Source organism: Peromyscus leucopus, chromosome 11 (genome assembly GCF_004664715.2).
Source record: "Peromyscus leucopus breed LL Stock chromosome 11, UCI_PerLeu_2.1, whole genome shotgun sequence".
Taxonomy (NCBI): Eukaryota; Metazoa; Chordata; class Mammalia; order Rodentia; family Cricetidae; genus Peromyscus; species Peromyscus leucopus.
The window spans coordinates 6357267-6380601 of NC_051072.1; the positions used below are offsets into that span (position 1 = coordinate 6357267).

General features: G+C 48.9%; 1 protein-coding gene across 1 annotated transcript in view; it reads right to left on the reverse strand.

The window, feature by feature from the left end:
• Nucleotides 1–3581: 3581 nt before the first annotated feature.
• Ankh (ANKH inorganic pyrophosphate transport regulator) overlaps nucleotides 3582–23335 on the reverse strand; it is a 137326-nt gene continuing 117572 nt past the window's right edge. The window contains exons 9-12 of the mRNA XM_028868168.2: nucleotides 10826–10955; nucleotides 7938–8061; nucleotides 7298–7397; nucleotides 3582–5527 (exon numbers count right to left, since the gene is read on the reverse strand). Of these exons, the coding sequence (XP_028724001.1) occupies nucleotides 5414–5527; nucleotides 7298–7397; nucleotides 7938–8061; nucleotides 10826–10955 (468 nt within the window). The 3' untranslated portion in view covers nucleotides 3582–5413. The remainder of the gene's footprint in view (nucleotides 5528–7297; nucleotides 7398–7937; nucleotides 8062–10825; nucleotides 10956–23335) is intronic.

The following is a 23335-nucleotide window of genomic DNA, read 5'->3' on the forward strand; positions in this document are numbered from 1 at the left end:
ACGGAATCCCGGGTACTGGAGAAAGCGTACTTCGCTTCTTGCCAGTCTTTTAAAGGAGACAGAAAAATGGGGAAGTTGTACCTTTTGGAGTAAGAACGCAGCTAAGCCGCAAGGCAGCTTAGAGGGACTGTGCTAGGGGGCTGGGATTCTGGGAAGTAAAAGTATCTCATGAAAGGTATTTATTTCCCTTATCTCTTAAGCTTGGCTTAAGGTGAGTCTGCCTTCTTGTGGGTGCTCCACCTTCCTGGTGTGCTCCCAGGTGGTAGGCCCGCTGGACTCTGTTCACTCTCACGTGTTGGGTAACTTAGATGTTAGGCCTCTGCCCAGGCCAGAGATTTTATCCTCTTGACCAGAAGAAACAGTGGGACTTTGCTGCTGTGCTAGAACCAGTTTTAGCTGGTCTGTCCTCATCTCCTCCTTGTACATCAAGGAACTCTTACTTTGGGTGTAAAAAGACTCCCAGTTCTTGCATGTTGTTTCAGTGTGTGTATTTGGTTGACGTTTGTTTAGGCGGAAGTGGATGTCCAGTCTTGCTGGTAAAAGGCACTTGGAGCTACATGACCTTACTGAAAGGAGGTACTATCTGACAACATTCACTAAATCCATCCATGTGTATCTGGCAGCTATCAAAGTGCATCTCTCCTCACAGGTTTTGAGAGATTCTGGTTGATTGATTGCAGATGAAGGAGAAAAAATTATCAGTGGACTGGAGAGAGCTTAGCGGTTCAGAGGAAATGAAATCATGAGGACAAGAGTTCGGATCCCCAGCATCCACTTAACGAGAGATGGGGGTCAGAGACAAGATTGATGGGTCTTGATGGCTTCCAACTTGGGCAACAGAATTTGAGCTCCAGGTTCATAAAGTGACCCCGTTTGTTTGCAAGGAAGCAAGACAGTGATTCCAGACTCTGTATTGTGTACACAACTCACTAAAGTATACATACTCAAAGACAGGTACTAAATAAAAACCTTAAAAATTTATTACTAAAATTTTTGAAGGCACTAGTTACAATTCTGGAACCACTTGTACTTGGCCGAGAGTTTGTTTTCTTTGATGGAGGTGCTTTTCCCAGCAGGGAGCCACATCATTTAGCAGAGTTAACAACAGACCTTCCATCTTGCGAGGGGGAAAAAAAATGAAGTTTCAAGTCTCTTTGTCTTCTCGCTATTTTCCCTTTTGAGATCAGTCAGTAAACTATGCAATTAGTTGTGTTTCCTGACTTCTAAGTGGAGATTGGGCTGTTTGGGCTCCAGGGCCCTTTCTTTCCTGCTTAGCTTTGGGGTGTTAATTTTAGTGGCTAGCCTTTGAATGAGCAGGCGACCCGGGCTGGCTTTCTTGCGTTTTTTTCTTCAGATTTCTACTACATCCTGTTTCATGTGCGGTTAGATCATCTGATGAGTCACCTGATGTTTTGCTACTTGGAATGACAGAAATAGAGGCTCTGAGTAACCACACAGAGAAGCATCTCTCGTGGTTTCCAAATACACTGCTCAAAACCATGCTTTCTGATGCTTCAGATGCTTTCTATAAAAGAGCCCTGTGTAGGGGCTGTGTGGCAGTGTGGACAGAAACCACCCGGTTTGCACAGGTAACCCCGACGTCACCCACCTCACCTTCCCAGGTCCTACCAGAGCCCGCATTGTACTTCTGGCTCTGCCAGTGTGGGGCGGCGTTGAGAACACAGAAGACCCCTCTCCTGATGGTGCCCAGAGGTTCCCGTCTGTGTTAGGCAGTTAGCGCTCTTGCAGTACTCTAGGTCTGCCACCTGGCTGGTCATCACACACCAGCACGTAATGTTCTGTCACACTCTATTGAGAGTTTTACTGAAGCAGGGGAAAAAAAATCAGTACCAAAAAACATTTCTCCAAGTAACAATTTAATGACAAGAGGTCAGATGTGAAGGTCCCAGCATTCAGGAAGCAGAGACAGGAGTATCTCTGTGAGTTCCAGGTCATCTTGGTCTACGTAGTGAGTTCCAGGACAGCCAGGGCTACACAGAGAAACCCTGTCTCAAAAAGCAAAAACAAAACAAAAAACCCCACCCAAACCCTAAACATAAATAATTACAAGAATATTGGTCTTTCCTATTTTGTAACACATATCTCACTCTCGTTTCAGTCTGGGGAGAATGTGGTGAAGCTAGAAGAGAGTTCCTTTCCCTCTGCCCATTTCAGAAGAAAATATCCCCAAACAGAACAGGTAGGAGGGTGGGAGAGCTGGGAGCTAGGGGTGTAGCTCAGTGGAGGGCGTGTCGGACTAACCCTGATTTATCTCCAGAGCAGGCATACACACACCCACACTCAGGCCTGCGCTAAGGGAGCGGTTTAATTCCTTCTTTAAAGATAAAGATGGAGTAACCTTTCCCATGATTGAGGTATATAATTGTCTCAATCCTGCCAGGGGCAGAAGGGGGCTGCATTGCAGGGATGCAATGCCCAGAGTCTGTGAAGTTGATGTGCTGAAACTACTGCAGGCCAAGTTCAATCCGCCTCCTAACGCAGCTTAAACCAATAGTAAGTGTTTTCATTTCTGAGGTCCTCCACGGACATCACCAAGGAAAGCCATCAGCGAATGCCAAAAAACAGAGGCAAAACTCCTCTCAAATGGGAGAGGAGTACCTGTGGTGTGAGAGAAGCCCACCAGGGCAGTAGGGGGTGACCGACCAGCTGTTACCCACACATGCAAACAAGTGGCCTTTCCAATGAAAGAGTCCTCGGTGGCGAGTTTCCTGCCAGCTGCAAGCCTCAACACTCCCTGGCCTGCAGTGGCAGGCTTGTCCTGCCTTGAGTCACAGCAATCCTGTTTACTCAGTTCCTGGGTGCCTTAGAGATGCCTTGTGTGCCAGGACCCAGTAAACAAGGGCAGAGCAAATGGCAGGTGTGCACTTAGAAGGACCCCCTGTCACCCCTCAGGAAAACAGTCCTCCCTGCTTCCTTCCAAGAGAACCCTCGCTCTAGAAAGGCTGACTTCTCAGTATTCAGATGGAAACCTGCCTCAGGCCCTTGCAACTTTAGGTTGTAATTGTCTACAGTTGCTTAACGTTGAGAAAGCCAGACCTGGTCTTCCTGCAGTCCACGACAAGGGGATTTCACAGGCATGGTCCTTTTCTGTTTCTCGGCTGAGCAAAGTGTTTGAAAATAAAACTAGGCTGATGAAGTAGGCTGCCCTAATGCCTTTGGAAAGCAGAGAGAGTGACCCCTTTCCCAGTCCAGACCCCAGGTCCAGACTATGGAATTCTTGGTTTGACCACAACGGCATGGCAGCTTGGAATGTCAGGAGACAACACAGGCCGGGAGAAGGTAATGTGTGGAGAAGCCTGCCCTCGCTAGAAGATGAAGTCTGAACAAGTCCTGCAGAATTGCAGCTCCATTGCAGAGGCCTGGGCTTGGCACTACATCCTGGGTTTTCAGGGACCTTTTTCACCTTGATCAAGTGAGGTGGCTTTGGACTTAAAGCCACATGTTCGAACTGCACAATGGAGAGCCACTAGCTGCTCTTTCTTAAATTTAGAGGGAAAGGATTTTGCTTTTGCAGTCTGATACTTAAGCTCCAACCCCAGAAGCATGAACATAGCCACACGTGTTAAAAAATACTGCTGTTTAATTGTCTAGTCATGTACTTTAAAAAGCCAATACAATTAAGACTTTGAAGTTACCTTTTGAGATCTGCCCCTGAAATCACCGACAAGCACTACGGGAGCACAAAGGACTTGTTCCCACGGTGGGCACGGAGGAAGGACATTGGGTATCCAGAAATGGGAATGCAAGCCGGTGTAGCTGACAGCCAACCCTTGCCCTTCCAGTCTTAACATGAGGATTACACAACACTGAAAAAATGAAACACAAGAGATCTGCCTTCTCTTTCCATTTTCCTTTGCCCTTCCAACCTTTACTTGTCTGCTCAAGGGGCTTATTTTCTCTGTAGGTTGCCCATCATGAAAAAGTGTTTCCTTGGCATCTACAGGCCCATCCATTCATAGACAAAGGGCTTTGTAAGATGGTTGTGACATACAACGGTCACTGGTACAACATACAACATGAGTGAGCTGCAGGTATGTGGAGCACGTAGGCAATCACTGAATTGTATTAGAGACATTTTATTGAAAATGCGAAAATAGGAAATGTATTATAGCCTAAAATAAATTACATAACATATACAGCATATATTTATATCTTTAAAATATTTGTTTTGTTTAGGTTCTTTCAGTCTAGTTATTTTGACTAAATCAGGAATTTAGTGAACTGTATCCATAATTTTTTTTTTAAAGGAAAAAACCCGCTTTCCAAAACTTAGAAAAATATACTGCACTAAATGGATTTCCAATGCACTATTTCAGGGGTATCACATAGTGACTTTGATACTTGTTTATAAAATGTCTTGCTTTATGGTGTGGAGGGGAGTACCATAGCACACTCAGCTGCCTGTCCTGCAGGGCCGTGACTACAAACGGCAGGAACAGGCAACGCATCTACATCAGAAGTTACGAGACAGGAACCTGGCATTAGACTGCTAGATTACGACTTAAAGCTCTGCTCACTGTAAAGAACGAAATGGACAGTTAGAATGCTCCACTTCTCTCGATCTAGTGCCATCTTCAGGGAAGGCGAGTGAAAAGCAAGCCTTCGGGGAAAGTCATGCGGAAGGACGCTGACATTTGGAGGGGCACTTCCGTGACACCCCTGGAAAGTCAGCTCATGTATATACACTGTGGGGAGTGGGGGGGGGCGGCAACTCAGGGAAACCAGGAAAACAACGCAAGATGCTGATGATCAAGTCCATCTGCGACTCTGATCCGATTTCTACAGGAGATTAAATTTCCTTTCTGCCGGCCCAATGTGACCCTCAGCTCTTTGTCTGGGAGCAGGGAGACTCTGGGCTGCAGCCTGTGGCTCACTGGTGTGTGTGGTAGATAGTTCAGGACCCCAAAGTGGGAGGGGTGTGATGGGCACCAGGTCACATCACTCTTATAGCCACAGTCTTGGGGAGCAAGTCAGAAGAGGCTGGGTTTCATTCAACCCGTCGATTCTTACGAGGCAAACACGGACAGGAAAGAGTCTGACCCGAGAGGCAACGGCACAGCCCAAGTCCTTTGGTTCCAAAGTGGAGATTGTCCAAGGGAGTAGAAACGTTGACCAAGAGGTGGCTCTATCTTTTGGGTTTTTATGAAGCAGGGGCATGAAGTCAGCGGTTCTGTGTTTACAAAGTGACAGTAAAGACCTTTCTTTAGGTCCCCACATCTGTGAGCATACCCAGTATGCTAGAGAATTTATACGAAACCTTTAAATCAAGGCCTCTTTCATAACCAAAAATAAAAACTAAAACTCAGAAGACAACTTGCGGGGAGGAGGAAAAGGAGGAAAGAGATGGTGCTGTTGTCTTGAGCGTCCCTGCACAGGCCCTGGCGGCCTGTGCTTACTCGTTTTCCTCCCTCATCTCTACGATGTCCGTCACCTCCTCTGCGGGAGGCATGTCGGTCATTGCCGAGTCTTCCCCCTCGGTGGCTGACTCATTCTCCATCTTCTTTTTCTAGATAAAAGAAGACACATCAGAGTGGGTGTGTGGACAGGACACACCACAGCAGTACTGTGAGCGGGGATTTAGGGTTTGAGGCATCCCGACCCAGGATGGATCTAGTTCAATGTATTCCTTTCACTGTGATTATTCACATACCTGTTGTGTATCTGGCACACAGTGCTAGGTACTTTGGGGGACCCTGTCCTCCATATCCTTGCTGTCACTCTGGAATGTAGCCTTGGATGCCAGCTCCCTACAGCTCTTTCAAATGGAGACTTTGCTTCTCCCGTGTCCTGCTAAAGCCCCGAGCTTTGACTCTTATGTTCTAGACTAGTCCTTCCATCTGTCATTGGTTGGTGTCCCCTGTGACAGCTCTGGCTTCACTCTGTCCTGCTCACTGCACATCCTAATTCCTGGTGGCCTCACTGCCATGCTGCTTTGTCCTTGCGGAAGGTGCCTTCTTGGCAGTCAGTCGCCACTCAGTCATTCCTGGGCCCATGCGGACCTTGTGTTCTCAAAGCTCTGGGCAGCAGATCCAAGGGAGAGGACTTCTACTTCCGCCTCCTCGCAGGACTTCCTCCTCAGAACCTGGCTCCCATCACTGCTCTGCCCATGCTGGTCCTGGCTTCTCACCCCTCCCTTGTGATGTAAATGGAACACTCAGCAATTACAAATACATTCTTTCTTGCTTTTCTTGAGTCCTATTTGCCAGAGAGAACTCTGACCTCAGGCTCAAATCTCCAGTCTCAGCAGGAAATGCCAATGTGGCTGGGGGCCCCCAAGAAGTCCTGTGCTGCAGTGCCCACTTCAGGGGGGCTGTCCTCTGTGGCAAGGCCTTCCCAGCCTGCTCTCCCAGCCCTTCACTCTTTACTCTCCTGGCTAGCTCAGGCTAGCTCAGGCTTGCACACGCCCTTCTCTGTCTTCTGGCCTTCATCATGGCTCGTTGTCAGCGGCAACTTGGCTTTTTACTTAACTGACCCAAGCAAAAGCAACCAGACGAGCTCCCAGGACTGTCCCCCAAATTGAATGGGGATTCCCATCAGCTGCCCACCCCCCTCGGTATGCACTTGGCCAACTGGCTCTGCTGTCCTTCTCCCACTAGTATCCCATTCATTGGGTGCGTCCCAAAGCAAACACTTCACTGAACTCCATCTTAACCGGCTTTCTGAAATCACATTTATAGCCCTCTCCTCTTCAGAGCAAAACAACTCAAAAGACTTGTCTAGACTCAACAGTCTTCAACATTTTCACCCTTTTCTTCCGACCCCCAAGGCCATGAGGCACGTGACCCCTTCTCCCCTGAAGTCTACCCTTCACAATGAATTCCATCCTCCATCCCTGGGCTCTCCTGATGGCTTCCCTGGGCTTTTCTTAGCAGCTTTGTTCCTTTGTCACCCCCAGCCTGAAAGCATCGATATGCCAAGATCTGCCTTGGGCTCCTTCTATCTGTCTATAGCCACTCCCTGGTTCATCTCATCTAGGTGAATAACATGGGCCCTCAGATCCCAGAGAACTTCAGAAGAGATCTGAGGAAAGCTGAAGGCAGGGTGTCCAAACTTCATGGAGTACATATATTTCTTTCCTCAGATAAATATGCCCCAAACAGTTTGAATACCCTGCCTTCAGAACAGACTAGCTCTGTGCTTTCAGGTTAAGGGTCTATATAACAATAGCCCAGCAGGATTAGAACGGATTTCCTGAGAGAGAGCTGATAAGGGAAATTATCTGTGAAGGCAGAGAGAGGTCCTCCTTGTCCCCAAAGTTGTGACCATAGGTTCTCACCTGTTTCCTATAGACATAGCACGCAGCAATGGCAACCATGGTAGATTCTCCCACAAACCCTGCTAGAAGGGAGCCCACACCTAGTGTGGCTCCATGCACCCTGGAAATGAGAACACAAAGACATTTTGTCTGTTAAAACCAAGTCATGACATGATCAAGTTGACGACAAACTCAACTGATACTGCTTAAAACCAGGACTGCCACAGAGCAGTGAGGGACAGAGCAATGGTGTCCTCCATCCACTGGGTTCAGGACAGTACCTGCCAGTCATCCATCTTTGCGGTGGACCCCTGTGACTCCGGGCAGAGCTGTCAGCTCCTAGTCCATTGCTATCATCTCAGCCCTAGAGACCAGTCTGTGTCCCCGTCACTAGAGAAAAGGAGTTCTGAGGGCAGGGTCTTCCTCCTCCCATGGCTTTGCACATTCCTCGCCGCAGGAAGTGAGCCCGGAGCATCACCTGTGTCCAGGCTAGTGTAGATCTCAAGGCACACTGGTGCAGGCAGACAAAGCACCCTGAACTTCCCGCTCTAATATGCTTGGGAGTTTCAGTTGGTTATGCAGCTTTAATCCTCTAGACAGAAGACTTCAGTGGCAGAGGACTCGCAGCCACATAGCTATGCCAAACGCCGCAAACACATACCCCAGGTAAGGCAGGACCACGAGGCTGGTGATGAGGACGATGATCCGCAGCACTGAGCTGGGTGCCAGGACGAAGGTTTTCTTAAGTGTCATCAACCATCCAGTGAGATGGGCCCTCACAGTCACTGTTGAGGAGAGGACTTGTCAGCTGTGGGGCTCGTTACCACCCCGCTTCATCCCACCCTCTGCTGTGGGCCCAGGAGAGCAACTCTAAGAACTGACGGCTGGCAGGAACTCCCGGCCAGGCTGCTGTGACTCAGGCCTGGTCACTTGTCTTCCTGTGGTTGCGATTCCAGCTTTGGAGCCTCGCTGGGGTCAGGCCCCTTTCCTACCCAGCTTCCCGCCTCCTCAGTCTAGGCAGCCAGCGGTAGGCAGCTCCTGCCTTGTTCCACCAGGATCACTCTTGTTCTGGTGGGCCTGGCTATCCCAGGATGGCCTAGCCCAGCCCTGCTCCTCTTCCCCGAGTCTAGCTCTGACCACCCACCCTCCTCTAGGGGGAAAGCTTCTAGAAAAGAGGCGACGCTGATGCTGGGTGAGCAGAGAAGCTGGGAGCAGAGGCTGTCACCCTTCTACTGTCTGAGAGGACAGAGGGGACGGGAACAGCGGAGAAAGGAGAATGACCTTGTCCCCATCTCCCACTATGCCCTGGGCCGGACTACCCTACCCTGGGCCATTTTCCTTTCTCCCTCCTGTCACAGTGCCACTGCTCACTCATTCTGTTGCCATTGCACAATGGCACTGCACATATTTCCCACACCCACGCTCGGGCATCCAGATTGAATGTGAAGGAAGGCCCAGGTGGACAGCGCATGCCCAGGTGGACAGCGCATGCCCAGCTGAAAGACACAGCCGTGCAGAACACAGACCTCGGCGCTGGTTGGGAAGAAGCGCCCTGACCCCGTCTAGGCAATGCCAGCAAAGTCTCCTGGAGAAGATACGCTTACTCTCGGGTAACTCTCATTTCAGGACTGGTCTGTGTGATGAAGAACCTGCCGGTTTTTTGTTTTTCTTTTTCTTTTTCTTTTTTTCCTTCTTGTAGTGCTGAGGGTTGAACCCAGGGTCTCAACACGCTAGGAAAGTACTCTACCACTGAGCACCATTCACAACTTTTCCGTCTTCTTGGTCTAACAGTGCATTCTGCCTTCCATGGTGTGTGTGTGTGTGTGTGTGTGTGTGTGTGTGTGTGTGTGTGTGTGTGTGTGTGAAAGATAGCTCCGCTTCAGTTTGGCCAAGGGAGAGGGCAAGAGTCATGATGGGTGCTGATCTGATGCCCAAACCTAACACTGCTAAGGACCATTGGGGTCTGACGGCTATTGAGCATTTTCACTCGCTACATAGACAGTGCACGCAGAGATCTGCTTTCGATGTAAAACGCGCCACCACGCGGACTCACACAAGAAGAGCTCACCCCCACCCAGGAGACCACCTGGTCCCCGCTGTGCTTGTTTAGGTCTCCAGCCCCCTTCATATCACTGCGAGGGAAGGTCAACTGCACGTGTCGGATCCTCAACGGCAGCCTTCGCCAGCTGCCGTCAGCTTCCTAAAGCTTGCTCAGCCAGTCCACGCAACGCAGCCCCAAGCCTTTTGTCAATCCCTTTACTCCTGTCCCAGCTCAGAAGGTGGCAGCCTCAAGAACTGGCCTCCAGAGGCTCCGGGGCCTCCGCAGGGAGGGGCTGCTTGTTGCCCCAACATGTGGCTAGATGGCATGTCCTTGGCCCTGCTCATATCTTTTTTTGTTTTTAAATGGATTTCCCCCCCCCTCCCATACTTCTGATTGTGGTTTCTACTCTCCAAACTCCTCCTGGATCTTCTCCACCCTCCCAAATCCACACCCTTTCTTTCTCTAAAAAAATAATAATAATAATAATAATAAATGAAATAAGAAAATAAAAACAAGCAAACCAGAATAGGACAAAACAGACTAAAACACACACACACACACACACACACACACACACACAAAGAGAAAGAAAGAAAAAAAGAAAAAAGGGGAAAAAACCACAGTTTTTCTTAAGTGTGGACTTTTTCACTCTGACTTCCACCCTAACAGTTCTGAGGCGTCCTTTCTTTCCTCCCTCCCTCCTGTCCTGTGTGCCTGCCTCTTGCTGTGGATTAAACCGAGCATACGGCTACACTCGAAGCTTTGTGTATTTTTTGACTAGTTGCCATGCATTCAGTATAGCGTTTCAGAGAGCAGAAGCAAATGTACAAAGGTCTCCCTCTCAGTAACTGATTCCTGAGGCTTTGTTCTTGCTTCTCACAGGTTACTGGGTTAGCAGATGACCTCTAGAGACGGAATATACTTCCGGAGCACAGATAAACAATTGCGATAGCAATAGCTGATGCTTCCTGATCACTCAGCCCACAGCCCGCTTTCTCGTCCATCAGCTCAGGCACCCTCACAACACTGTGTCAGCTTTCCTCTGCTGTATGGTTTGACATCATTGTTGGCCAAGAGCCATTTGGACCTTGTCTTCTTTTCTAAGTGTCTTTTTCTTTCTCAGTTAGTTCATCTTCAGGTTTTAGCAGCAAGCTCATTCATTTTACTTTTCTTTTAACTCTGAAGATTAGCCTACTATAAAACTGGTTCTCTGGTGTATGCTCTATGAGGAATGCACAGATTTGAGGAACCCCAATAATCAAGATAGAGGACAGGTCAACTGTTTCTCACAAATTCCACCCACTGCCCCTGTGGTTCTACTTCCTTTAATTGTGTTTGGAGCTTACAAAAAATAAGCTGTGCTGTTTGAGTCATTTGTAAGGTGGTTAGCCTGCTGGCTGGTGTCTTTGCATCTTCCTAGCGCAGAGCGAAGTAATTATACTTTCGCTGGTGACGTGATTCCATTGGGTGGGAGGATAAAGTGGAAACGTTCATCCCCTGCTCCTTACCTGGTACTGGGAAGAAGGAGAAGATGCGCAGAGGAATGACGCAGAGTTCTGCGAAGGCGAAGTCTACTCCAATGATGTCTATCAAAATCTTCTCAGAGACGTTGGGGGTCCAGAACATTACAAAGCAGAGCTGGAGGGTGGGGCAGGACAACATTGAACAAGGTTGTGAGGAGAAGGCATACACAAGTGAAATGAAAAGGTCAGGTCTGACACGGTCCCTAAGTGTTCTAGAAGATGGTGAACATGCTCATTGGGCATCCAGCTGGTATTCCAGGCTTGCAGCTACACATTCCTGCCTTGCTCTCACCTGCCAGTGGGGGGCACCGGTCCACTTGCTGCATGTACCCCATGAGGATAGCCAGTGTGGCACATCCACTGTAGGTGACATCTGCATGGATAACTGGACTAGGAAAGGAGACCACTTTGCTTTCACTGAGGCTTAGCCAGGCTCTTCCATGGGCTCACTCACTCAGTTCTGGGCGGACATGCCCATTAATACACCATTTACAGCCTTAGCAAAATACTAGACTGTGATCTGAAAGTGTCCGGGTGGTGTCTGCCACACTGACATGCAGAGTCATCTGTAACCTGCTAAGTTTTAATGTTACAAGGGTAAAGGAAGGAACAGCAACCACAGACTCTGGAATGCTGGGAAAGCAGATGGGCAGGTATGAAAGTTTAGTTAGCTCCAGCAAAAGGAGCCCAATCTGACAGAAATGCAGAACTCACTTTCCACTTCCCTTCCCCTCAGAGTAGGAAGTGGGGAAGCACGGCCCTGGGAGGCTGGCTGAAGTCAGCTGGGAGCAGTTCATACACTGTCCTTCTGGATGGCTTGGGATTGTTTCCCTTCAGTTATCAGAGCAGATGAGTCTCTGGGTAAGGAGAAATGGTGCCTCGTGTGGCTGAGGGCACAGGTCTGGGGACTCCAGGCAGGGGACCTGCCTTTTCCTCAGCTCACAGAAAGCCGTTGAGGCCCACAGACAGGAAACCAGAGCAGCTTCTCACTGGCCTAAGAAAGACCCGGCGTTCTGAAGGTTTCAGACTCCCTAAGAAGCACAGGTGACATCTCAGCCCTGTGTTCACAGTCACAGCTTCCAGGCAGCTGTCAGGACCCTACTTAGACACATGAACACACAACCAGGGGTCCCCAGACTTTGGTCATAGCCTCAAAGTCAAAGCAAAAAGAAAAGACAATGTAGGAAGAAGAAGAAAAAAAAATAAACAACAACAACCCTTTCTATCACTGACATTCTCAGAGAGCTGGGGGAAGAGATGGTATCCATGGATCAAGAACAGAATGGAATTGTTCTAGAAGACAATCATGCAACAAGGAGGAAGAGCCAAGGATTAGGAGGATAAGCATAGAAATGAAGAGGGTATTAGCTGAACATGGAGTCAGAAGTCAGCCACAAAGACAGAGCTGAGGAATAAAGGGAGAGTGAGACTATGTGTGTGTGTGTGTGTGTGTGTGTGTGTGTGTGTGTGTGTGTGTGTGTGTGTGTGTGTGTTAAAACAAGTCTAGTATTCTGATACCAGAAGCTCCAGAAAGAGGGCAGAGCGAACCTTTCAGAGGTGGAAGAGGAATTTCAGGATGGAGAGAAACCACCTTTGGGAGGCAGAGAGCCAGCAGGGCACATCAGCATCAGTGCTGGGCACAGAGCAGACAAAGCTTACAGCGCCAGGAGCCAGAAGACCTGCAGGGACGGGTTCAAGGGAAGGCGATTTCTCTCCTAGAACTCCCAACCAAAATGACTGAGCGAGCCTTGAAAGAAGGACCGCTTCCCTACTCAAGACCTTCTGTGTTAGCTACTTGTCTTAGCTCCGGCAAAATGCCTTAAGAGCACCTTCAGGGCAGCCTTATCTTAGCTCTGTTGGAGGGTTAGACCATTACTGTGGGGGAGGCATGAGGGTAGGAGTGGGAGGCAGCTGATCGCATGGCAGGAGGCAGAGAGAGATGAATGTTCATGCTCAGCTTGCTTTCTCCTTTGCAGTTCATTCAGGGACAACCCCCCCCCCCAGCCTATGGAATGGCACCACACACATTTAGGGTGGGTCTTGTCACCTCAACTAATGATGTGGAAAATCCCTCACAGGCAGGTGCAGAGGATTGTCTTCAGAGATGATTCTAGATTCTGCTAGGTTGACAATGTTAACCATCACACCTTTCAGACACACATCCCCAACATGTTCTTAGGGAATTGTCTGTTAAATCAGGGGAGTCAGGGAAAGAAAGAGGAAAAACAGACAAGAAGATCGGGGAAACTGCCAGGTGAACAGAGGTCATCCAGTTATACTGCCAGTGAGACATAAGAAACCTGCCGAGTCAGAATGCATTACAAGAGATATACAGAGAGAGAATGTGGAACTAAACAAAGGTTAAGAGCACAGCTAATAAAAACAATAAGACAATTATTAACTGTTTAAGATTTAGGACTTGGCTATTATAATTCATCAAAAGAATTTCCCGTAGTATAGGTCAACACAATTGCAATCCACTCAAAGGATACTTGGGGTTGGATTGGGGGGCATGCCTTTAGGAGCAGGAGAGGGAACAGGGATGGAAAGAGAATGGATGGGCAGTGGGCTAAGCCATGGTTACCGGGAACAATCCTAATAGAATCAACTTTACATTTTGTGCTGATTTAATTTAGAAATGTAATGATATAACTTTGGAGGATAATGTTCAAACCATGCCATTTCCATCAAATATTTATTTCCTTTTCCTAAAATACAAGCAAGTCTTGTCTAAAACAAAACTGAGTACATTAGAAAATGAGTTGCAGTCACGTGAAAACAGAACACGGAAATCTTAGAACGTGACATCATCATTTACACTTGGGTAACTTAAGTCTCATGGAATTAGGCTGGCCACAGTGACACGTTAAGTGTACATTAACTGTAAGTGTTTTCCTTACATGTGATGGCCTTTTCCCCCCCGGCTCATCGGCAGCTGGGAGCATATTCAACTGGTTTACAGCAGCAACAGGTGTGCTACCTTAGTCAGAGGGCTTGCTGTAAGGATTCACACCCATTCCCACTCCCTCAGATAGAGCACTTGGAGCTTGGGGACTTTATTACCTGAGTACCATGGAAAGTGGCCTGCCACCTTTCCCCAGTGCTGGCTCAAATAGTGTGACATCACTCATGCCTACAGCCCAGGCACGGCAGCAATTTCAAGTAACAACGTGCGAACAGCACCGAGTATGGTGCTGGAGACAATTTATCTCCCGATCTGTATCACATCCCACAAACAGATGAAAGATCCCTCTTTCAGGGCTGTTTTATGGTGGGCCCTAAATATTTTCCACAGCAGTAAAGCTATAAACCACCCCTCCAGTCTGCCATGGATCTGTGCATTGGATTTTTCCTAAATGAGCCATTCTGTTTCCTTAGCGGGTAGAATGTGACACAGAGGCCATATTCTGCTCAAAACTCAGGCTTCCCAGAGAATCATTAGTGCGCTTTGTTCTGCAGCGAGAGATGATCTGAACAGGAGACGGTGCCTCAAACACAAGTTGCAATCTCCGTGGGTTTTGCAAAATCATTGTAAAGTAGCTTTTAAGTCACAACACAGCAAAGCAAAGGAGGGTGTTATTGCATGTCAGAAGTGTGGTGGGGGCATGCTTCTGCAGGAAGTGGGTAATTCCTCCCCCTGGCCTTCCTACATGGAGATGGATGCTCCCTTGAAGCCTTTCCTGTCTTGTAGGAAGCGATCTGCTCTCTAGGGGAAGGGCAGTTAACAAGGGGGCAGATAGGGAGCATTCCCCCCCCCCCCCCCCGTGTTGTCAACCACACACACACACACACACACACACACACACACACACACACACACACACGCAGGGTCTAGCTCTCTGTCTTTAGGAAGACTGAAATCAAAAGCTTCTGCTCCACCCAGCAGAAGGCCATCAAAGGGCAGGAGCCCTACATTTGGGAAGCCTCTTTCTCCCTTTCCGTGAAGTCTCTGAAGGCAGAAACTTCATGCTTCTAGTAAAGACAAATGGTATGTTGCCTTACAGTCTTCCACAAGAGAACATTTGCTGCACTCTCCGGAAAAGGACGTGCAAACCACGTAGGAGCAGAAGGCCATTTGCTAAAAGCTACGACACCTACATGGAGGCCATGTCCTAGCATGAAAACTGGGGCCAGTGCTTGAGAAAACAAGGCTTGGGAGCTCACTCTGCAGGGGGTATTTTAGGAAGCGTTCTACTGAGTTCACCTAGTGTAGTCTTCACTCAGAGCGTGCCCTCCTGGTTGACCATGACATGCTGTGTTCTTCAAATATTTGCAGAGGCCAGTGACATTGACTTTTCCAAACCAGAATGAAAACCTAACAAACGACTGACGGCGACGGGCATGATTTGCGTCCTGGAGCGGCCGCGGGGTGGATTTTCTGCTGCAGAATTCGCTGTCCATGTCATCTCATTAGGAAGGAGCCTTCAAAATAGAGCAGCCCAGCTGGTGCCCAGATCTTGAGTTTTCTATTTATTGATCAACCAGAGGACCCAGAGCTCCTTAGGGAAATGACCCAGTCTAGGACCGGCGCTGGGAATAGGCAAGACTATCACCATCCAGGAAGGTCTATAGTGCTAGGAAGTAAGGAAGTGCCCAGAAAGCAAAACAATAGTAGGACATGCCAAGTGGACATTAGAGCCACGGGAGTTCCCCACAGCCACAACGGAATATGAGCAACACAATCAAACAGTCTTGATACAACCCCAAGCATACAACGAGCATCCCAAAGCCCATGCTGACAGAAACGAACAAATAGGAGTGAGAGCTGACCAAGGACAAATCCTGTCAAAGCACACAGAAAGGGAGACAACCGCCACACAGCATTACTGGGTCACGTGATCAAAGTCAAGGTCAACAATGGTGAAGTTTCGTTAACAGGATTTGAGAAGCCAGCTGTTCCCCATTGGCATTTCAATTCCGAACACACAAGGCTTCTGTGGGGTAAGAGAGAGGTGCATCCATTGTTGGGTGTCCTGAGCACTCTGCTCTACAGTGTTGCACAGTGATCTGTGCTTCTGAATTTCCTTAAACCAATGGTTCTACATTTGAGGAATTCACAAAGTTTTCCCCATGGCCCAATAACTAGAATTAGCAGTCAAGGAGAAATTCTGATCTCCTGAAGTTAGAAAGAAGTAAAATGCATACAGCTGTCCTGAATTAAAATGCCTGGTCCAGGGCATCATTGTTATTTAGAGCATTTACTAGAAAGAACAGATGTGCAACTGGGTTGAACTCCCCCACTGGGAGGCCAGTGCTTAACGACGTGATCAGGAGTTCAGCTCGGTAATGAGGTGTTAGCAGTAACTAGTACCGAGTCCCGGCCGCCCCGGGGCGAATTCCAACCACCATTTCTTTGAATTTTGCTTCCAGGCGAAAATGCCCCAGCACCTTCATTTTCTAGATGGGATGGTACCCGCCCTTACAGGACTGCTGTGAGCACCACCCTCCTGAGAGGACCTGTGTGCTGAGTTGGGATTGGTTAAACCCAGAAAGGCAGTCTAGGCCAGCTTCCTTCAGTGAGAAAGTCGGGCTGTGGACACATAGCTCCCGTGTGGCTGGATACCCTTAGCTCATCACTGTCTGCTTCTTCTGATCCAAGTGGCTTCCTGGAATTCCGACAAACATCACTAGTGGACTCACCTAGATATGTTGGGGTCAGGATTGACTTCATTTCCCTGTTTGTATTTGCCCACAGTTTCCACAAAGAATATTGATGAGAAAGGGTGGTAGAATTTGACTAGGCAGTTAAGGGTAAAAAGACCCCCCAAAGAAAAGTGGCCGCTTTCTTTCCTAGCCTCCTAGCTGGAGCCCAGAGATGCCAGAAAAGTAAGGTCTAAGCTGAAAATGTCCTTGGTTCTGTGGTGGACAGAGGCTTTGAGAAGCCAGCAAGGGGCCGGCTGTTTCCTTAGCTCTTTCCCTGAAGGAGCACTCTTTCCAGGAAGACACACTCAGGCCACAGCCGCGGCTACGAGGAACTGGACTGACAGCCCTCTCTCCCCTCCCCCTCCATCAGTGAAGCATTATGACTCCAGAGCTGTGTGGCTGAGGGCCCGTCCCTCCCTGGGACCCTCGGGTACAGCTGTCTTCTTCCTCTCTTAAGCCCCCTCAGGTAAAGTAATTCTTCCTGAAATCACCCCCTGTGGCCTGTGAATTTCACTGCTGAGATTCACAAGACAAGAAGGGGGTGGCTTTGGTGGCCACTGAGCTTCCGGGATCCTCACCCCTCAAACTATACACAACAAAAGCTAAGAGATGCTCCCTCTAGTTCAAAGACACCCTGGTATCCCCCACTTCCCCGCCAACCAGAAAGAGTTTTAAATAAAACAGATCCCTGTTTATATCTTTGCAGAAAAATGGGTCTCCGTGTATATTTTGTCAGGGACACGAGAAGTCATGTTTGGGAGGGAGGAGGCGTCCGAAGGAAGCCGCGGGCTCAGTTTCAGCAGCCAATGTCTCGTGTGCACATCTCAGTTCTGAAGGAGGAAGCCATGATGTCTTGCCAGCGTGGAAATGTCTAGTAACAGTAGCGTGCGAAAGTCACGGGTAGGATTGCCTCGTGGGGGTGAGCACCGTGGAAGGACAGGGGGCAAGGCTGGAGTGACTACCACCTCCCAGGGAACTGCTAAGCCATCTGCTGAAGGGCGACTTCATGAAAAAACCACAAGAGACAGCACCTGAAAAGGACAGCGGGAGGTGGCGGCTTTGGGACAGGCACTCGGAGGGCACAAGTGGGGAACCCTGGGAGGAAGGATGACTGACAGCAGCCTACAGTGCGGAGAGGTAGGGACTTCTGTAAGGTCAGGCTGGCCAAGGGTCGGCCTGCTGAATACAGCAGCCGGTCATACGCATCCCAGAAACATCTTGGGTTTCCGTGCTGGAGAGCTGGAAAACACATAGGATAAGACGCCGACATTGCACCTGATAGTCTCCGTCTGGCCTGCTGGCCATCACAGCTATTCCACATCTGTCATGAATAACTGGTGAAGACGTGGATGCTACCATTTCCTTTTCAAGTGTATTTATGGTATAATAATAATAATAATAATAATAATAATAATAATAATCATCTTCAGATGGAGTTTTATAATCCCCGTTTTTCTATAGAGACGAAAACCATTCCTCTGACTGAGGTTGGATGAGATGGTCAAAAGCACGTCTTGGAGACAGCCCTGAGTCACACAGTACTACATGGAGGAAAGACGACATGTCTAACGTGTTGAACAGCAGGGGGCGCCACACACCTGCCCGCGCCACAGGCTGGATCTACAGCATGTTTGATTCCAGGTCTTACCACAGCTGCAGGATGTTGAGAAAGTTCCACACCCTAGCTTCAGGGTAGCTTTTCCTTGCTGACTTAACAATCAACTCGGAATTTGAGGCGTAGGGGGAGGGGCAGGGTGCACACAGACTCAGTTCAGCAAAAAACGAGAGCTCTGTGGTTGGGGGTGTGGTGCAACCATAGGAATGTAACTCTATGTAGCAACACAGTGGACGAGATGGTAACTTTGGATTATGTGTGTTTACTACACTTACGATGTTTTCTTAGGGGCTGGGGAAATGGATCAGTGGGTAGAGCTCCTGCTGTGTGAGCCTGGGGACCAGAGTTAGATCACAGGCACCCACCCATAGTTGGGGATGCTTGTTGGCTACCTGGAATCGCAACACTTGGGAGGCAAAGACGGGGATCTCTGGTAAAAGCTGCCTGACTAGACTGGCTGGAACTGGCCAGCTCCAGCCCAGCAGGAGATACTGCCTCAAAAAATAAAGTAGCCAGTGGTGGTGGCACATGACTAATCCCAGCACTCAGGAGGCAGGGGCAGTGGATCTTTGTGAGTTTGAGGCCAGCCTGGACTACAAAGTAAGTTCCAGGGCTACATAATGAAACCTAATCTCAAAAACAACAAAGAAAGAAACAAACACAAAACCTTTGGAGTTGGAGAGTTGGCTCAATGGTTAACGCACCAGCTCCCCTTTCAGAGGAGCCAAGTTCAATTCCCAACACCCACCTGGGTGCTCTAAACCACCTGTAAGTCCAGTCCCAAGGGATGCAACACCCTCTTCTGTCCTCTGAGGGCACTGCATGCATGGGGTGCCCAGGCAAATACTAATACACATAATATTAAAATAAAAATTATCTAAAAATAAAGTAGAGAGCAACCGAGCAAGACATTTGACATCAACTCCACGCGAACACATACACATACACACGTATCTGCATACACCTGTGCCCCACACATACAAACACACAGAGTACATATATGTAAATGCCATCAAATTTAGAGAAAAAGGAAAAAAAATGTTCAAAAAACTGCAACTGTCTCGTAACAGCATAAGATGCTTGACGTCTGTTTTTTCATAGCACATGTGGATATACGCAGTCTAGTATGAAGAGGGCTTGGGGACCAATTTTAATTATTTCAAATTTTCTGAATCTCTCCCACAAACCAATCTCCCAAATCGGCAAGGGGTGCGGAATTAAAAAGCCAGACCCTGTCAGCTTCCAGAGAGAAGCGTGGAGGGGAGGGGAACAGTTCGGTGGGAACAAACTCAGCTCAGTTACCTCAGGCCGAGAGCTTTCCCCGTGATTTCACATAGTCCCCATCCAATGCTGGACCGGCGCCGCTATCACACCCTGTGATGGAGACTCATGGGGGGGGCACCCTCCCCCACCCCCCCACCCTGGCCCGGCCCTTTCCAGGATGCCCTAAGGCACTGGAAAGAACCCCGTCCTGTGCCTTGGTATGAGAGAGCTGCAACCTCTGTTCCTTTACCTTCCGCCCCATTCCTGCCCCTATACGCACAAGGGAGTCATTTTCCTCTCGCGGGATAATGGGAACAATGAGGCAGCAGTCTCCGCCTCACGGTGCGGGGGAGGGGCGAGCGGCAGAAACAAAGGCTGACACAGGCAGCCTTTGTTCTAGACAAAGGGTCAGCACGGTACCAAGGCTGGGACCGGCCCCAGCGTCGCCCTGGACAGCTGAGTGACAGCTGCACAATGGAGCAGTTGAGCCACCAAGAGGTGAGACCGGGTCATGCCTAGGAGCTCCGCGGCTACTCTGGACCAAGAGGCCACCAGAACAGAACCACCGGGAGTGGTTTCCAATCTTTCACAGCGTGGGTGTTGCCACGGTCTCGTCAGGAACAATGGGATGGATGCTACCAGACAGGAGGTGGTCCTGAAGTGACCGGCATATAGACGACGCTACCTATTGAGCCAAAGCAGAAGACAAAAATGGGGAGTCAGGCAGCCCTTGGACTATGGTCAGGAGCTCGCAGACGGGGACCCTGAAGACATGAGATGCTGTGCAGACCCTGATCCCGGCTTCTGACTCCTAACCTGGGCGTTTTGGTCCCTGTGCCTCTCTATCTACCCGTGGTGTGTGACTCAGACGCACAGGCAGACCTCAGGAGCAGGTGGCTGCCTGGCTCTCCTAGGGAATCAGATACTGTGGATATCAACATGGAGGTGACCTTGTTACCTTTCAAAGGTGGAGCCAATTGGGGGTGCAGAGACAGAGCTCCTACATCTTGTTTGTTTTTCGAGACAGGGTTTCTCTATGTAGCTTTGCTCCTTTCCTGGAACTCACTTGGTAGCCCAGGCTGGCCTCAAACTCACAGAGATCCGCCTGGCTCTGCCTCCCTAGTGCTGGGATTAAAGGCGTATGCCACCACTGCCCGGTGCTCCTACATCTTTGAATTCACTGAGCCCACCAGTACTAGATCACACTGAGCCTATCAATCAGCACTGGAGGTAATCTGTGACTCATGAGAAGGATGCATGTGTCAAAGGAAGATCTGACAGAGCAGATCCGTTGCTCTGAAGCCTGAAATTCTAAGGCTTTTGGACTAAGATCTTCAGAGTACCAAACGCCCTCCTCCTCAGGTCTGGGTGACCTCCGCTGCGATGGCACTCATGTGCCTTCTGGCATTGGGGCTTGCGAGACCAGCTGGCTGTGGAGTGAGTTCAGGTCTGGATTGGCAAAAAGACCAAGAAGGCCTCAGGGGATGCGTGGCTGCCCTCTTCTCCCCGGAGGCTACACTATCTGCTCTCTTTAAACTGTTCAGGCTGTGGCAGTGTGCACCAGAGTAGGGCTACAGCACAGACTTAAAGCCGGAAAAGGTGCACAGACAGCATGAGAGGATCTGAAGGCCAGGCGGGAGGGATTCGGAGCATTCCGTGATAACATCCAGAGGCTCAGATCATGCCGTCAACTTGCTGAAAAACTCCCAAGTGACAGCGACTTCTGGAGATGGCTGGAGCCCACTAGGATCCCAAAGGAGGATTCCACGAAGGGCCAGTTCTGGACTGCCAAAATAATATGGCTGCCTGCATCTTACTGGGCTCAGGCTTATTCTGGTGCCCCATGGCTAATTCATAAAACACTTGCGGTCTTAAGTTAATGAAAACTCAAGTCAAAGGTGACTTGGCGAGGTCAGACCTGATTTATAGTTTGTGTTTCATTTTCTCAGAAGAGCTACAAGGAAAAAATAAAAGAAAATGTCATGGGCTAATAGGTAAATAGGCTTTTGTACATTCTACTGGTATTTACATGGTCCTCAAGACAGTCCTCTGTGACATCCTGAACAACATGCTGTAAGAAATATCAAATATGAATCTGATATTTTATTGTATCGAATACTATAAAATTTGTGTTTAGGACAAGGAATTCAGTTATTTTTAAACCCTATCCTGTAAGACTTTTATGCAAATGTCTGATCCTCCTCACCCAATAATCCCACTGCTTTACTCTAGGAAGTTGAGGCTTGGAGCAGTGACCCATTTCCTATTCCTCCTTCATTTCCTGTGTACCAATTCTTTCCAAACTAGCCAAGTGAACACGATTGTGAGGTTGGACACACCAGCCCCCCCCCCCCCCCCCAGCCAATGGAGGAAAAGGCTCAGCCAGCACCTGAGTTAGAATAGAAACCAGGCTCACTTCCTGCCCTGGTGTGCATTTGCTCTTCCCCAGCTCCCCCTCTTGATCAAGACCGAGTTTGCCTCGTCCAGACCCTGCAATTGGAGTGGTCATCTCTTTCTTTGAGGCCCTTTCATAAGAGCTCCTTTTTATCCTCCAGGGACACACCCCAGGAATCTTGGGGGATGTGTAAAAACCATACATAGTACCAAACCCTATATACACTGATTTTTTCCCTGTGCCTATATACCTAACATAGAGTTCAACTTACAAATAAAAAAGCAGGCGATTAACAACTAATAAACAACAACACTAGTTGTTATGTCATGGTGTCCTGACGATACTTATGTCAGGGTGGCCTCTCTCAAAATACCTCACTGTACTGTGCTCACCCCTCCGCTGTGGGATAGTACCAGTGTGATAAGATCAGTGGAGGGGAACGACACAGGTCTGTGACCCAGAACTACAATAATTCAAGAATACGGCACGTACGAAATCACTGCGGTGTGATCTGTCAACAACAATCAACCTCACCCATGACATGGCCACTACTAAGTGATCGTCCAGCATGGCCACACGTCGCTACAATCAAATGCTAGAGAGATCGAACTCAAAGGGAGGAAAGGCTTTTTTGGCCACCGCTCCAGCAGTTTCAGTCTATCACAGCTGGGCAGGTGTGGCAGGAAGAGCAGGGGCCAGGAAGCCGAGAGAAGACCCATATGCACTGGAGACCTCTCCCTTTCATTCCACCTGGGGTCCCAGCCCATGTCACGGTGCTGCCTAGACTCAGGACAGGTCTTCCTGCCTCCCTTCCCCTCTGGAGAAACGCTCTCAGACACACCCAGAGGTGTGTTGTAATAATCACCCAGGTGTTTCTCAAGCCACCGAAGCTGACAAGGTTAACCCTGGCAGTGACTAACATGCCTGGACCACATGCAGAGTGGCAACACCGGACAAAGGGTAGATTCACGTCCTAGGCAGGAATGAACAAGACGGCATGGGATTTCGTTATGCTACTCAGAATCGTAGTTATAAACTCTCTGGAACTTTCCATATCGTATTTTGGGGCTGTGGTTGACCACAGGTAGCTGAAACCGCAGGAGGAAAATCTGTGGGCAAGGAGAGATGACTGTATTTTATTTTTCTCTAAAGTACCCGTTAGTACCTGTAGTTGGAGGTATACGGACCACCCAGAGGTAATACATAGCCCCTAATCCCCACAACTACTAAATATACTTTCTCTGGTAACAGGTGTGATTAAATGAAGGATTTTGAAATGAGATCATCCTGGTGGATCCCACATGCTTCAATGTCTTGCTGAGGGTCCGTGCATTCTTCAGAGCTATCAGTTAAGATCCCCCTCTACGACAGAGAGAGGCTCTGGCAGCTTTCAGTGACTGGCAAGCAGGTTTTCTTGTCACTTATCACATATGCTATTTTTTAGTCCAGTGGTTCTTTGGAGCCTCAGAAGGGATGACAAGATCCCCAAGAACAATTTCATGGCACTATTCAGAGCTCTTTCTTGGGTCTGGACTCGTGGCCCATCTGATCCGGAGCCCTTAGAACAGAATGCATGGAA